The 14,243-nt window shown below is 44.7% G+C and overlaps 1 protein-coding gene across 2 annotated transcripts in view; it reads right to left on the reverse strand.

Annotated features, from left to right (window-relative positions):
* Nucleotides 1-2,987: 2,987 nt before the first annotated feature.
* CTU1 (cytosolic thiouridylase subunit 1) overlaps nucleotides 2,988-14,243 on the reverse strand; it is a 29,945-nt gene continuing 18,689 nt past the window's right edge. For both annotated transcript variants that reach the window (XM_073601705.1, XM_073601703.1), the window contains 2 exons: nucleotides 7,342-7,848; nucleotides 2,988-4,878 (listed from right to left, as the gene is read on the reverse strand). In XM_073601705.1, coding sequence (XP_073457806.1) covers nucleotides 4,349-4,878; nucleotides 7,342-7,837 — 1,026 coding nt within the window. In that variant the 5' untranslated portion in view covers nucleotides 7,838-7,848 and the 3' untranslated portion in view covers nucleotides 2,988-4,348. The remainder of the gene's footprint in view (nucleotides 4,879-7,341; nucleotides 7,849-14,243) is intronic.

A 14,243-nucleotide genomic window follows, 5' to 3' on the forward strand; every position in this document is an offset into this window, starting at 1 on the left:
TCTACCCCCTCCTCTTCTGGAGGCATGATTCAATCAATGTTTATTTGTAAAGTAAAGATGTTATTCTTTCAGCTTCTATATACAGTATCTCACAAAAGTGAGTACACCCCTCACATTTTTGTAAATCTTTTCTCCTATCTTTTCATGTAACAACACTGAAGAAATGACACTTGTCTACAATGTAAAGTAGTGAGTGTACAGCTTGTATAACAGTGTAAATTTGCTGTCCCCTCAAAATAACTCAACACACAGCCATTAATGTCTAAACAGCTGGCAACAAAAGTGAGTACACCCCTAAGTGAAAATGTCCAAATTGGGCCCAATTAGCCATTTTCCCTCCCCGGTGTCATGTGACTCGTTAGTGTTACAAGGTCTCAGGTGTGAATGGGGAGCAGGTGTGTTAAATTTGGTGTTATCGCTCTCACTCTCTCATACTGGTCACTGGAAGTTCAACATGGCACCTCATGGCAAAGAACTCTCTGAGGATCTGAAAAAAAAGAATTGTTGCTCTACATAAAGATGGCCTAGGCTATAAGAAGATTGCCAAGACCCTGAAACTGAGCTGCAGCTCGGTGGCCAAGACCATACAGCGGTTTAACAGGACAGGTTCCCCTCAGAACAGGCCTCGCCATGGTCCACCAAAGTTGAGTGCACGTGCTCAGCGTTATATCCAGAGGTTGTCTTTGGGAAATAGACGTATGAGTGCTGCCAGCATTGCTGCAGAGGTTGAAGGGGTGGGGGGGTGGGGGGGGGTCAGCCTGTCAGTGCTCAGACCATACGCCGCACACTGCATCTGATTGGTCTGCATGGCTATCGTCCCAGAAGGAAGCCTCTTCTAAAGATGAGGCACAAGAAAGCCCGCAAACAGTTTGCTGACGACAAGCAGACTAAGGACATGGATTACTGGAACCATGTCCTGTGGTCTGATGAGACCAAGATAAACTTTTTTGGTTCAGATGGTGTCAAGCGTGTGTGGTGGCAACCAGGTGAGGAGTACAAAGACAAGTGTGTCTTACCTACGATGGAGCATAGTGGTGGGAGTGTCATGGTCTGGGGCTGCATGAGTGCTGCCGGCACTGGGGAGCTACAGATCATTGAGGGAACCATGAATGCCAACATGTACTGTGACATACTGAAGCCGAGCATGATCCCCTCCCTTCAGAGACTGGGCCGCAGGGCAGTATTCCAACATGATAACGACCCCAAACACACCTCCAAGATGACCACTGCCTTGCTAAAGAAGCTGAGGGTAAAGGTGATGGACTGGCCAAGCATGTCTCCAGACCTAAACCCTATTGAGCATCTGTGGGGCATCCTCAAACGGAAGGTGGAGGAGCGCAAGGTCTCCAACATCCACCAGCTCCGTGATGTCATCATGGAGGAGGGGAAGAGGACTCCAGTGCCAACCTGTGAAGCTCTGGTGAACTCCATGCCCAGGAGGGTTAAGGCAGTGCTGGAAAATAATGGTGGCCACACAAAATATTGACACTTTGGGCCCAGTTTGGACATTTTCACTTAGGGGTGTACTCACTTTTGTTGCCAGCAGTTTAGACATTAATGGCTGTGTGTTGAGTTATTTTGAGGGGACAGCAAATGTACACTGTTATACAAGCTGTACACTCACTACTTTACATTGTAGCAAAGTGTCATTTCTTCAGTGTTGTCACATGAAAAGATAGAAGAAAATATGTGAGGGGTGTACTCACTTTTGTGAGATACTGTATTTCCAAATGGGAAAGAGACCTGGGGATTAGTCTTACGGACAAACGGGTAGAGAGGATTCTTTTGTTTTCCTACAAAACATCCATTTGCGCTAAGCACCAAGAAGCGGGCTTCAAGGTGTTGACCCAGTGGTATCACACGCCTGTTAATTTTAAAAAAATGATTCCTCAATGTCCAGATCTCTGTTGGAGCTTTGGAGGGGAGACTTTTTCCCTTCATCACATTTTCTGGTCTTGCCGCAATCTTTTTTTGGTCGGAAGTTCAACAGAAAACCCAAAAATTTTCCGACCATGTCCTCCTGAGGGACCCTGCGCTTTTCCTTTTGCACTACCACAGTTTCTCGGGTAAGATTTATAGGTGATCCATCTTGCCTCTCGTGATCACAGCGGCAAAAAGCTGCATCCCGCTCTTTTGGAAACAGGCACAGGCTCCACTCATTGCCATCTGGTTGAAAAAAAGATTAATGAGATGGAGGAGTTGGTGGCCACTGAGAGGGGCCTCCAGGATAAATTTACTATAAAGAAGTGGTTCTACTGGCACAAACACGTAAAAGTGGTCAAAAAAAAAAGTCAAATAAAGAAACTTTACTACCTGATCGCGCACAGAAGCAAACGCATACGTAAGTCGCGCCCACATATGTAAACAGCATTCAAATCACACATGTGAGGTATCGCCGCGTACGTTAGAGTGAGAGCAATAATTCTAGCCCAAGACCTTCTCTGTAACTCCAAACAGGTGACCTGTAAAAAAGTTTAAAATGTCACCTATAGAGTTTTTTAAGTACCAAAGTTTGGCGCCGTTCCACAAGTGTGCACAATTTTAAAGCTCGACATGTTGTTGGGTATCTATTTACTGGGCATAACATCATCTTTTTCATTATAGAAAAAAAATTGGGCTAACTTACCGTTTTGATTTTTTTTTTAATTCATGAAACTTTTTTTTTTTTTTATTAAAAAACACGTTTGAAAAAAAGGGTCTCTGTTAAAAAAAAAACATATATAATGTTTGGGGGGTTCTAAGTAATTTTCTAGAAAAAAAATGATGATGTTTACATACAGGAGCCAAGTGCCAGAATATGCTTGGGCTGGAAGTGGTTAAAGCAGGCGATATAATGTCTCCTCTCTCTCTGCCTGTGAAATGCTGGACTGGATCGCTCTTCAGAGTCCACAGTAAGTGTGAACTAGCCCTTCAAGCAACTCTTTAAAAAGCTCTGTACTAGTAGAGCAGCAAATGGGATACTTACCTCTCATACTGTCTGCACCACCTAAAGTTTTTTTTTTTTTTTTTTTCAAGAGTGAGACTTCTAGGAATGCCGATCTCCTGGACCCCAACGGTACTCAGTGGTTCTTGCTGCTGACCTCCAAGCCAGGAGGGTCAATAAGAGTCCATAATCATTTGTTCCTGTTAACCAGATCAAAAAAAGAAGAAGAAGCTAAAGGGCAGGTAAAACATTCAGAGGCAGACAATGCCTCATAACAATCCCCTTTACTTTTTTAAGATCGATGAAGGGCGATTGTCTATCCCCGAAACGCGTTGGATGCTCTTTATCTTCCTGTTTTGATGTGGCTACCAGCCATGATTATGGACTTAAGGCGACATTTTGGCTCTCTTCTTGTTGATTGCATTTGGTTTACTCGACGAGGGAAAGCCATTGCCTGTTTGGGAGGCCCCCCTTCTGGGGCAGAGCTGCCAAGGGTGGGTCATCAAGTCCAACCAGCGCCTCCTAAATGAAAGACATAAGATCAGAGTCCAGTGCTACACATCTACCCCCCCCCCCCCCTTATGTCGATACTGTCCTGTAAGGAGTGGAGGTCAGCATGTGAAACCACTAAGCCCAGCAGACAAAGTTGCTATGAAAGTAGGGGGCCGCACGTGAAGCCCCATACATGATCACCGCTGGTCTAAAGTGGTTGTAAATTCCCATAGATGAATTGTACCTATAGGTAAGCCTATAATCCTGTAAATATCTCCTAAACATGCGCAGTTTAGGAGAGATTTACTGTACATGCAGCCTATTGACAGCTTGGTCAGTTACCGGAAGTGGAATAACAGCGCATCTACTGGCAGGATCAACGGGTAATAAAACGGGGGGCTCAAAAATTGCTTTGCTCATACCATTGCCATGCCTGTCAATTTTCATTCTGTCTAATGTTCCCCCTTTAAAGTGAACCTGTCATGGTGCGTTAATGAACAATATAGAGCCAAATGTTAAAACCACTTAGATTTTTATTGCCCTCCCACTGGGGTGAAGTCCTCTAACTGCCCCTCTGACACCTTCTGTGCCAGAACATGATAGGGTGTCACTGGGACAGGAAGTGAAACCTCTCCAATCAGGACAGGAAGGTTTCCTTATATTCCTTATATTTCTGGGACAGGAAGTTAAAAAGAAACCTCTCCAATCTGAAAAATAAAAGCATTTTGCGGGGAAGGGTTAGAACCTCTATCAGATCTTTATTACTTTGTGTGAAGATTCTCCTTACTTCCTTGGTGTCCAGTTAGAGGTCAAGGAAGGGGAATTCATCTGCACAGTGATAAAAATCTGGCAGGGGCTCTAAACTTTCCTCTATCCTAAGCTAAAATAATATGCCTATGCGGCCTAGTACGCGGCCTAACCACTCCTCCAATATTAGAAGTCTGTAGACTTCAGCTTTCTGGTCTCGGCCTCGCTCAGTGGTTCCTCTGCCAGGAGCTTATGGTGAAGTTTGTGGTGTTTGCCGATGCCCAGCTTGGGTAGGCCTCGATTCAAGCCTTCCAGCAGTACACAGGCCTTACAAAGTCCCTGGCTGGAGATGTACCCGCAGCGGGCGCAGGTACCCTGGACGGGCATCCTGACGTCCTCTTTCACCGATAAATTTTCCCCAGAGTGGATGATGTCCATGATGGCGCTGGGCCTCAGGGCCTCCAAGTCCTTCAGGAAGGCCCGGGCATGGCCGCGGTAAGCGTTAGGGGAATAGATGCACTCGGTAGAGAAGTAGTCAAGCTTTTTAAAGTAGGCGTAAAGCACAATCTCCTTCTCGTAGGCGTACTTCAGGGGCTTGCAGCGCGGGATGGCGCCCTCGCTGCCCGTTGTGATGGCGGTGCACCGGCGCAATCTGGCAATGTCCCCACGGAGGAAGTTCATGAGCACCGTTTCGGCGATGTCGTCGGCGTTATGACCTGTAGTTGGAAGCACAGAGACATCATGACATGTCACACAGGCAAAAACATTAACAGATCTCACCATTTCAGGTCAGGCCTCATTCACACGGGCATATTATAACATGCACCCCTTTGAGGGCCGTGTTTTGCCCACACAGGGATGCACAAGTGTTCTGTGACCTGGCATTCAGGTCAGTTAGGATGCAGCGGTTGCACACAGCTGCTGCTCCCAATTTATAAAAAGGAGACAGCGGAGGGCATCAATTAAGCGTAAAGGAAAAGGCTTTATTAAAAATCACAAGTGGCAATTCACGCGGTACATAAGGATAAGAGATGTAATCCACCCAGTGCGGCTTGCTGTAGAGCCTCAGTGTGCGTCTTTGGGAGCCAGTTGTTGCTTTCAGGAGCTGTGTAGAGCTGTGTAGGACAGCAGAAATGAAGCTGGAAATCCTGGAACCACCCTGGAGAGCATGGACTGTGCAAGAGAGGAAGTAACGTTACACCAGTGAGGGCGCAACGTGGAGTGTGCAGTTACATGTTTCAGGGCTAACTGCTCCTTTTTCAAACCACGAGGCTCAAAAGCAAGCTACACTGGGTGGATCACATACTCTTGTCTTTATATATCTTGTGAGTTGCCACTTGTGATTTTTAATAAAAAAGTATTTTCCTATATACTGCACTTAGGTTGGCGCCCTCTGGTGTTTCCTTTATATATTTCAGAGATTGCTTCAGCCTTAACAGGGAATATGAATGAATATGTTTGAACCTATGGAGGTTTGTAGTATGATTACTACACCCCCACTGCACATTTACGTGTAGGATTATGTTGTAGCTTAGCTGAATCCCTACTTGCGCAATTCGCGATAAATTTGTGAGCAGCACATGGAATTAACAGTTGTGTGAGTGCACACACACACACCCCGAGCACAGATAAAAAGAAGCTCCAGGATCCCCCCCAAAAATTGTAAAATTCAGGAGCTACAAATACAGTAACTGGTGAATTATTATAAGGACACTTACCTGTCCAGCGATCCAACGATGTCCTCACCCAAGCCGATTCTTCATCTGTAGTAAGGGAAACAGGAAGTGAAGCCTTGCGGCTTCACAAACTGTTTCCTACTGTGCACACGCGCGAGTCACACTGCACCTTGTGAATGATCCTGGTGTCTTCTGAGACTTGTGATGTGCCCCAAAAGACTGTGGGGGGGAACTTCCCGCTCAGTTTGGCATGGTGATCTGAGCTAAAAGTGGGTAACTCAAAACCAGGCACCCGCTCCCCCCCCAAAAAGTGCCGCATGTGGCAGTGGAAGGGGGGAGGGGGATTTGCAAACAAGCAAAGCTTCCTCTTCTGTGTGGCCAATTGGCACTAGGCAATGCAATTTTAACAATTCAACACTTAGATATTCACAAGCAGCAAGCATGCTCCTCCTATACCCCTATAGCTTACAGCTTCTTCCCTGAGCCCCTTAATCTGGCTCTTGCCCAACACCTGCTTGCCTTGTTCAGTAATGAACTCCTATTCTTAAAGAACTTCAGTCTCCATTTAAATGGTTCCCTCCCCCCACCTTCTGAGCCACCATTATGGCGCATGCGTGTACCAAAGGGCTCTGTCAAGTCTTTGGGTCCTGACGGAGCCCTTCAGCACAAATGTGCATGCGCAGAATATTTCTTACGCATGCACATTTGTGGGGGGGGACTGGGCATGCACAGATGTCCCGCAGGGCTCAGTCGGGATCATTTGTGCAGAATCTGGGTGGGGGTTGACCAAACATCATTCTCTTTGTAATTTTCAGTCCAAAATAGCTTTCAAGTAATAACAAAAAAAAAAAAATGTACAACATATATCAAATTTGGGAGAGGGGAAGGGAAGAGGAGGCAGGGCAATATGAGAGTTCATTTAAAGTGTTACTAAACCCACAACAGTAAAATCAGTCTGTATATGCAGTAGGTACTGGAGACCCATTTTAGCCACCCATTTTAGAAAAGGATCCCTTGAAAAAAAAATTTAAAAAATTATTCAGGTCTCAGAGAACCCCTGCCAAGAATGCATTGGGGGCAGTTAAGAAAATGCCCCTTTATATTGATGGTCAGTGGGGATGCCCCCCTTACAGTGGTGGTTAGAAGGCCACCCTTACAGGTCATCTGTGTCATTCTACTGGCTCTGCCAAGTGGCAATGGACCTGGAACTTTGAAGGCACCATCAATTGGGAGGACAATAGCCACTGCTCTAGGAACCCCTATCAACCTCTGAAGGAACCCTACTGTTCCTCAGAAATATGGTTGAGAATGGCTGCTGTAGAGGGAAATGTAGTTTGCAAGAGATTTGAGTTCTGCTTCTAAACAGCTGGCCCTGAGAAGAAAAGAGGTCAACTGTTCTAAAAGCTAGTAAAGGTTACTACTAAAAACAAGAAAGTTCCTATTTTATGGGTGTAATAACCCATTAAGCAAAGCAGCAGATCAACTTCATAACCAAAAGGTTACCTGTGCAGATCTTATCAACGCCCAGCATCATGGCCCCACGGTCCAATGCCTGTCTCCTGAACACACCACAAAACGTACAGTTGTTCTTCAGCCCCACTTGCTTGACGATCTGGTCCATGGTCCACCCGTACAGCTCCTGGTAGGACACGATCTTCAGCGGCAGCTCATATTGCTGCTGGTTTCTCTTCACTGTCTCCAGCGAGTCGTCTCTGTAACCTGAGATGCCTTCATCTACGGACACCAGGATGAGCTCCAGACCGTAGTTATAGCGTTCGTTCAGAACCTTCATGACGTGGGCAAGCACCGTGGAGTCCTTTCCACCAGAGGCACCGATGCCGACTTTCTCCCCCGGCTGGAAGAGCTTGGCAGACACAATGGTGTGGTGGATCTCCTCCTCGAAGGCTTGGAAGAAACATTCTTTGCAGACGGAGTGGCCGGTCTTCGGTCTGCGCAGAACAGCGCGCTGAGTTTCACAGCTGCTGCAATTCACAGGCATGGTTGGCTAGTCTGTAATAGAAAGGAAAGCATGTTAAAAAAGATGGCTGTGCCCAAAAATGCAAAATGTTTAAAGCTGAACCCTAAGTAAACAGCTTACTGGTGAATTGCTTTACCTGCTGAACATGTTTCAGTACTGTTCAGACAGACTTGTGTTCCAAGCACCCCTACCGGGTCCTTCCCTGCAACCTACACCAATACAGCCAGGTTCAAGATCCACCCACAGCCCATGATTAGACAGCAGCAAACCAATTAAATCATCACTGTTCTCTACCCTGTAACCACTTTCTCTGGCTGTGAAAAAGCACAGCAGAACAGTTAAAAGTAGCCTGGTAAGCACCTTAAATAAGCCTACAGCCCCACCTGCTGGCAGGAAATGGTATATACATAATATTCAAAGCAAACAATTCTTAATTACAAATGAGGTCCTGGACCACTCTGTAACCTACACTGCAGTAAACCAATACAGCCAGGTCCAGGATCCCCCCAGCCCGTAATTAGCCCCATCTACAAACCAATGAGATCATCACTTATCTCTATGCCAATGCAAGCATGTTAACTGGCTGTGTAAAGCACAGCATAGCAGTTAAAAACAGCCTGGTAAACAACTGAAATAAGCCTACAGCCCCACCTGCTGGCAGGAAATGGTAAATGTTTCCCCAAAAATAAGACCTAGCCTGATTGTCGGGGATGGTTGCAATATAAGCCCTACCCTGAAAATAAGCCCTAGTTAAAGCCCTTGTAAAAAATCTGTAATCCGTTTTGTAAAAAGATTATATAATGTGCAGCGTGTCTCTTTGTATAACTTTATTATGGAAAATACCTTATTTACAGCGACGCTGAGCGCTCACGTGACCAGTGAATAATATAGTAAATAAATATATATAGTACATATACCGTAAATAAATAAGACATCCCCTTAAAATAAGCCCTAGTGTTTTTTGTAGCCAAAATGAATACAAGACCTGGTCCTATTTTCGGGGGAAACACGGTATTCAGATTCAGAATACTTTAACAATCCCAAAAGGAAATGATTGAATATTATATAAATGCAACAGTTCTTAAAATTACCAAAATGAGGTCCTGGACCTCCCTGCAACCTGCACTGCGGTAAACCATTCCAGCGGGTCCAAGATCCGCCCTCCACCTCGTGATTTGACATGGGCAAGCCAATGAGGTCATCATGTTTCTCTATCCCAATGTAAGCATGTTCGCAGACTGTGTAAAGCAACAGATCCCTCATTGGTTCACATCCCCTCTCCCAGACTGAGTGTTGCTGTGTAGGGGGGGGGGTCAAAGGGGGCCAATACAAAGACAGATTCATATACTTATAATAATAGTTCTATTAAAATTCCCTTTATTTGTGTTTTAATAAATACACTGAATGCTGCTTAACGAACACATCATTGGATTAAAGGGTGGCTTGCTATGTAATCCTGGGAGCTCAGCTTCGCCGACAATAGTTGGCAATCTAATGGAAGGAGTGTTCAGGGATTATAAAGTTGGCACAGATAAATATTTAATATATGCTTTTATTTTTTTTTAAGACAAACACAAAGCAATGTAGACAAAGGAACGTAAAAGAACACAAAATTAGTATTATCCACAGTAAAAATATGAAATCTTAAGATATCAATAAAGAAGTAATGCATGAAAAAAAAAAAAAAAAAAAAAAAAACGCCAAAATGCGCTACTCCAAAAAATTACTTTTGTAATGGTGGAGGACATCAGGACCACTGCTGGCTGAGGAGGAAGAAGGTATCCCTTCGAAACGCGTCAGTAAGCAGTGGTCCTGATGTCCTCTTTCACCATCTGGAGACTGTTGATACCTAGACCGATCGCCACTGGGTGGCTTATATTACGCAAATTTTTTTTCACGTTTGTGAGTAGCTTTTTTTAAATCTGTTTTTATCAATAAATTTACTAAGGATCAATGCACAAGGTCGGTTCGCCCTCTTTTCTTTACTCCACCAATATAAGGGACATTTTTTTTTACTGGCCACCAATGAAGGGGCATTCTTCCCACTGACCAAAGTAAAATGTTAGGACCAAGTTCACCTGCTGGTGGCTCTGGGCTGATTGCTGCAGTTCCAGTGTCCACCAGCAAATGTCTCTTAGAACCGATTCAGCTTCTAACTTCAAATTGTTCAATTAGGCGTTGGCAATAAAACCTTGAAGCTGATTGGTTTCTATGTAGAAGTGAGCCTGATTTAGCATCTAGCTTTAGTAAATAAACCCCTTAGTGTCAGTAATCAGCAGCTGGGAGACCAGATATACATTGCCAAAAGTAGTGGGACGCCTGCCTTTACACGCACATGAACTTTAATGGCATCCCAGTTTTAGTCTAGAGGGTTCAATATTGAGTTGGCTCCACCCTTTGCAGCTACAACAGCTTCAACTCTTCTGGGAAGGCTGTCCACAAGGTTTAGGAGTGTGTCTATGGGAAGGTTTGACCATTCTTCCAAAAGCGCATTTGTGAGGTCAGGAACTGATGTTGGACAAGAAGGTCTGGCTCACAGTCTCCACTCTTATTCATCCCAAAGGTGTTCTATGGGGTTGAGGTCAGGACTGTGGAGGACAGTCAGGTTCCTCAAACTCGCTCATCCATGTCTTTATGGACCTTGCTTTGTGCACTGGTCCAAATCATTTGGTGGAGGGGGGGGGGGGGGGGGTTATGGTGTGGGGTTGACCCGAGACCTGAAAAACATATTAGGGTTTCCTCAAGCATAAAAAGATTGAGAAAGGCTGCTCTAGAGTGTCACTTGACTGACATCTGAGACTGTTGGGGCTGCTAAGATCACAACCAAGATGGTGGCACCCAGCTCTTCTTTTTGGATGTCTACACAAGGGAGGCTTTTACAGGTAAAGATCTTTAAGTGGCCAAAAAAAATTGTATAGGGAGATTGTTGTTGAAATGAATGGCTGGCAACAAGGTCTCTTTAAGAAGAGCAACCCAAATAATAATAATGTGAAGAGTACGATTGTTAAACTTATAATCTATTGTTAACAGATACCAACACTTTATGGTGAAGCTCCGTTCACTTTAAATGTCCCAAACTAGAGGAGATACTACCTTAGAGCGTACCCATGTGAAAAGTCAGGAAAGCATTACTTCCTATGAATAATCAAACACCTTCACGTGCTTCTACAACGACTCTGACCCTTTTTGGAATACCCCAGAAGCAAAACCAAACCCAAACTTCCTGATTGCTAACTTGTTTGCCCCTTTCTGCTTCATGCCCCATACATTATCTATGCCACCCCTAATTGTAATGGGCTAATAGTAAAGGGTGGGCCATAACCAGTAACCAGTAAGGCCTACGTTTTTGGATTTTTTGTCTTGAAAGGAGATCAGAGACAACATCCAAGAAGCCAGACAAGCCCATCAATCACTCCAAAAGTGGAAATTTGCTCTCTCATAGGAACATACAGAAAATGTTATTTTTGCCCGAGCTGTACCTTGTGCAAATTTTACGCTTTAGCTTGAATTTCTCCTTAAAAATAAAAGAGCCTCCCTCTGACTTGGCACTTGTGATCTGTATCCTCATAGCTGTACATCTGTAGTGTAAGATCATTTAAGGCTGCCTGTGAAAGCTAGTCTTGCCAGATATAGAATGGAATTCAACTGTACTGCTCATTGTTCTCCTTGCTGGAAAGAAAGCTGTACCTGAGGACCTGCAGTGCAAGGAAATCCCTGCTTCTTCTTCAATCATTGTGTGGCTCTGTGTTACCTCCAGTTTTCATGCCTCTTCTCAAATCATTATTCCACTATTCATTGGCTCTGACATGAGGAAGCAAAGCCTTGCTCCTCCTGGTAAAGTTACAAACACTGCTGAGCTTCTGGGTACCTCTTAGCCTTGGATGCTCCAATATGCAATTAGTGACTTCTTGGGAGGAGGTGAAGTTCAATCTTCAGTCAATTCTTCACTGCTGGTAACAGCTGGGGCTCATTTAGAATGGAGGAGTTCCATCCCCCCTTCAGAGCTACTTTCTGCTGCTGCCACCTCAGAGCTGTGTGCAGGCAGCCCATAGAAGTGGAGGCAGATGCAGCAGCTGTATGTACACAGTGGCATGTGAAAATTTTGACATGCCACTGTGTCCATGCAGCCGCTGCTTCCACTTCTATGGGCTGCCTGCACGCAGCTCTGAGGTGGATGCAGGCGCAGCAGAGGAGATGGGACTCCGCACCCGTCTGATCTTAATCCTCTGAGTGTAGCTTTATAAAAACAAGTCGTTTTTTAAAGGGAGAGCCCTGCATGCATTCAGACTTTCATTCAAATTTCCATACGACCCAATCGAACAAGGAACTTTTTCAGCAGCGCAGCTAAGAATAGCCTGATAAGCACCTGAAAGAAGCCTAAAAGCCCCACCTGTTGGCAGGAGTGGTATATACAAAATATTCAAATGTAACGGTTCTTATTTACAAGTGAAAATATATTTTGACTTTTTTTATTTAAACCCTGAACATAAAATAGGTATTTACAAAAAAAAAAAAAAAACACAACAACACTATACATTTCTTTTCATCAGTTACACGCAATATGATGAAGCCATTAAGTGAACATCCCAGGGAGAGCGGAATATTCACACAAAAAGAAAGAGTTCAAATAGTGTCTTACCACCTATGTATAAAGATCACTCTCATAAAAGAGCAACCACCGCAGCAACAACGTTCATGAACCTGAGTGATGAATGTCCCCAAGCGCCAGCTGATGCGTTTCGCCATTTAAGACTTCATCAGGTATATTAGGCACATGTGAGAAGTCACTGACAGCTGTAGCTCGTCTAAAAAGCCACGTTGGTCTGTCTCGCCCACAGTGAGAAGGTATCAGTCTGTCACATACAGCAGTATAAACATGGCAGGTATCAAACTATCTCCAGAGCCACCAACGTTTGCTGTTCTTTAAATCTTTAAATTATTAACATCTTAACAAAAAAAAAAATATAAATAAAAAAACTGAACATGTCATACTTTCAAGATTCCTATAAGGATCCATTGGAGTTACAAACTTTTTACAGACCAGAGATAACTTTGGAGAGGAAACCGTGAGTCTTTTTCACAGAAAAGAACCAATATATGTATAATAACATCTAAAAGAAACCTGTGAGAAGAGCATATAGGAGCTTCCATTGTAGACTAGGTAAAAAAAGTGAATCTGTGGGCCAGGCTGGGGACATTCAAGTATTTTACATATTCGTAATAAGCATTGGATGAGCTTTAAAGCAAGCTATTCCTGACCTCTGTAGCTGAAGGCACTCTAGAGCATTTCATCCTCAAAAATCATAGCAGAAGTGCTGAAGTTATATAAAGGAATTGTCTCGGCGGCTCAGCTCTCCCTCATTCCTGACCTCTGTAGCTGAAGGCACTCTAGAGCAGTGGTCATCAACCCTGTCCTCAGGGCCCACTAACAGGCCAGGTTTGCAAGATAACTGAAATACATCACAGGTGATATAATTTGCTGCTCAGCGATTACGGTATTCTAGTCTGCATCTCCCCAAGGTAATACATAAAACCTGGCCTGTTAGTGGGCTCGGAGTACAGGGTTGATGACCACTGCTCTAGAGCAATTCATCCTCAAAAATCATAGCAGAAGCTTTGAAGTTATATAAAGGAATTGTCTCGGTGGCTCAGCTCTCCCTCATTCCTGACCTCTGTAGCTGAAGGCACTTGTACAGCAATTCATCCTCAATGATCGTAGCAGAAGCCCTCAAGTTATAGAAGTATTTGTCATGGCGGATTAGCTCACCCTCATAACTGAACTCTGTAGCTGAAGGCACTGTAGAGCAATTCATTCTCAAAGATCATAGCAGAAGCACTGAAGTTTTAATAATTCTCTCAGCAGCTCAGCTCCTCCTCATTCCTCTTCCCTGCCATAATTCAGCAGCTCCGCTCACCTTGCTTCCCATTCCCAGCAGCAAATTAGCAGCTCAGCATAGTTTTCCCAGCTGAAAGTCAGCAGCTCAGCTCACCCTACTCCCTGTTCCCAGGAGTGACCCATTAGCTCATCTCACCTTACTCCCCGTTCCCAAGAGTGACCCATTAGCTCAGCTCACCCTACTCCCTGTTACCAGGAGTGACCCATTAAGCTCAGCTCACCTTGCTCCCTGCTGTGATTCAGCAGTTCAGCCCCCCTATTTTCCGTACCTTGCTGACTCAGCATCTCCCTTTCCTCCCACCACGATTCAACAGCTCAGTTGCCTCCTCCCAGCCGCAATTTAGCTGCTCAGCTCACCCTACTCCCAGCAGTCATTTAGCCGCTCAGCTGCTCCCTACTCCAAGCTATGTTTTATTGGCTCAGCTCACCCTACTTTCCATTCTAGGAGGGACTTATTAGCCAAGTTCTCCCTTGTCCCCCCCTCCCAGCTGTGATCCAGCTCCTCGTTTCCCCTTCCCTGCTATAATTCAG

This window comes from Aquarana catesbeiana, linkage group LG10, assembly GCF_042186555.1.
Source record: "Aquarana catesbeiana isolate 2022-GZ linkage group LG10, ASM4218655v1, whole genome shotgun sequence".
NCBI lineage: Eukaryota > Metazoa > Chordata > Amphibia > Anura > Ranidae > Aquarana > Aquarana catesbeiana.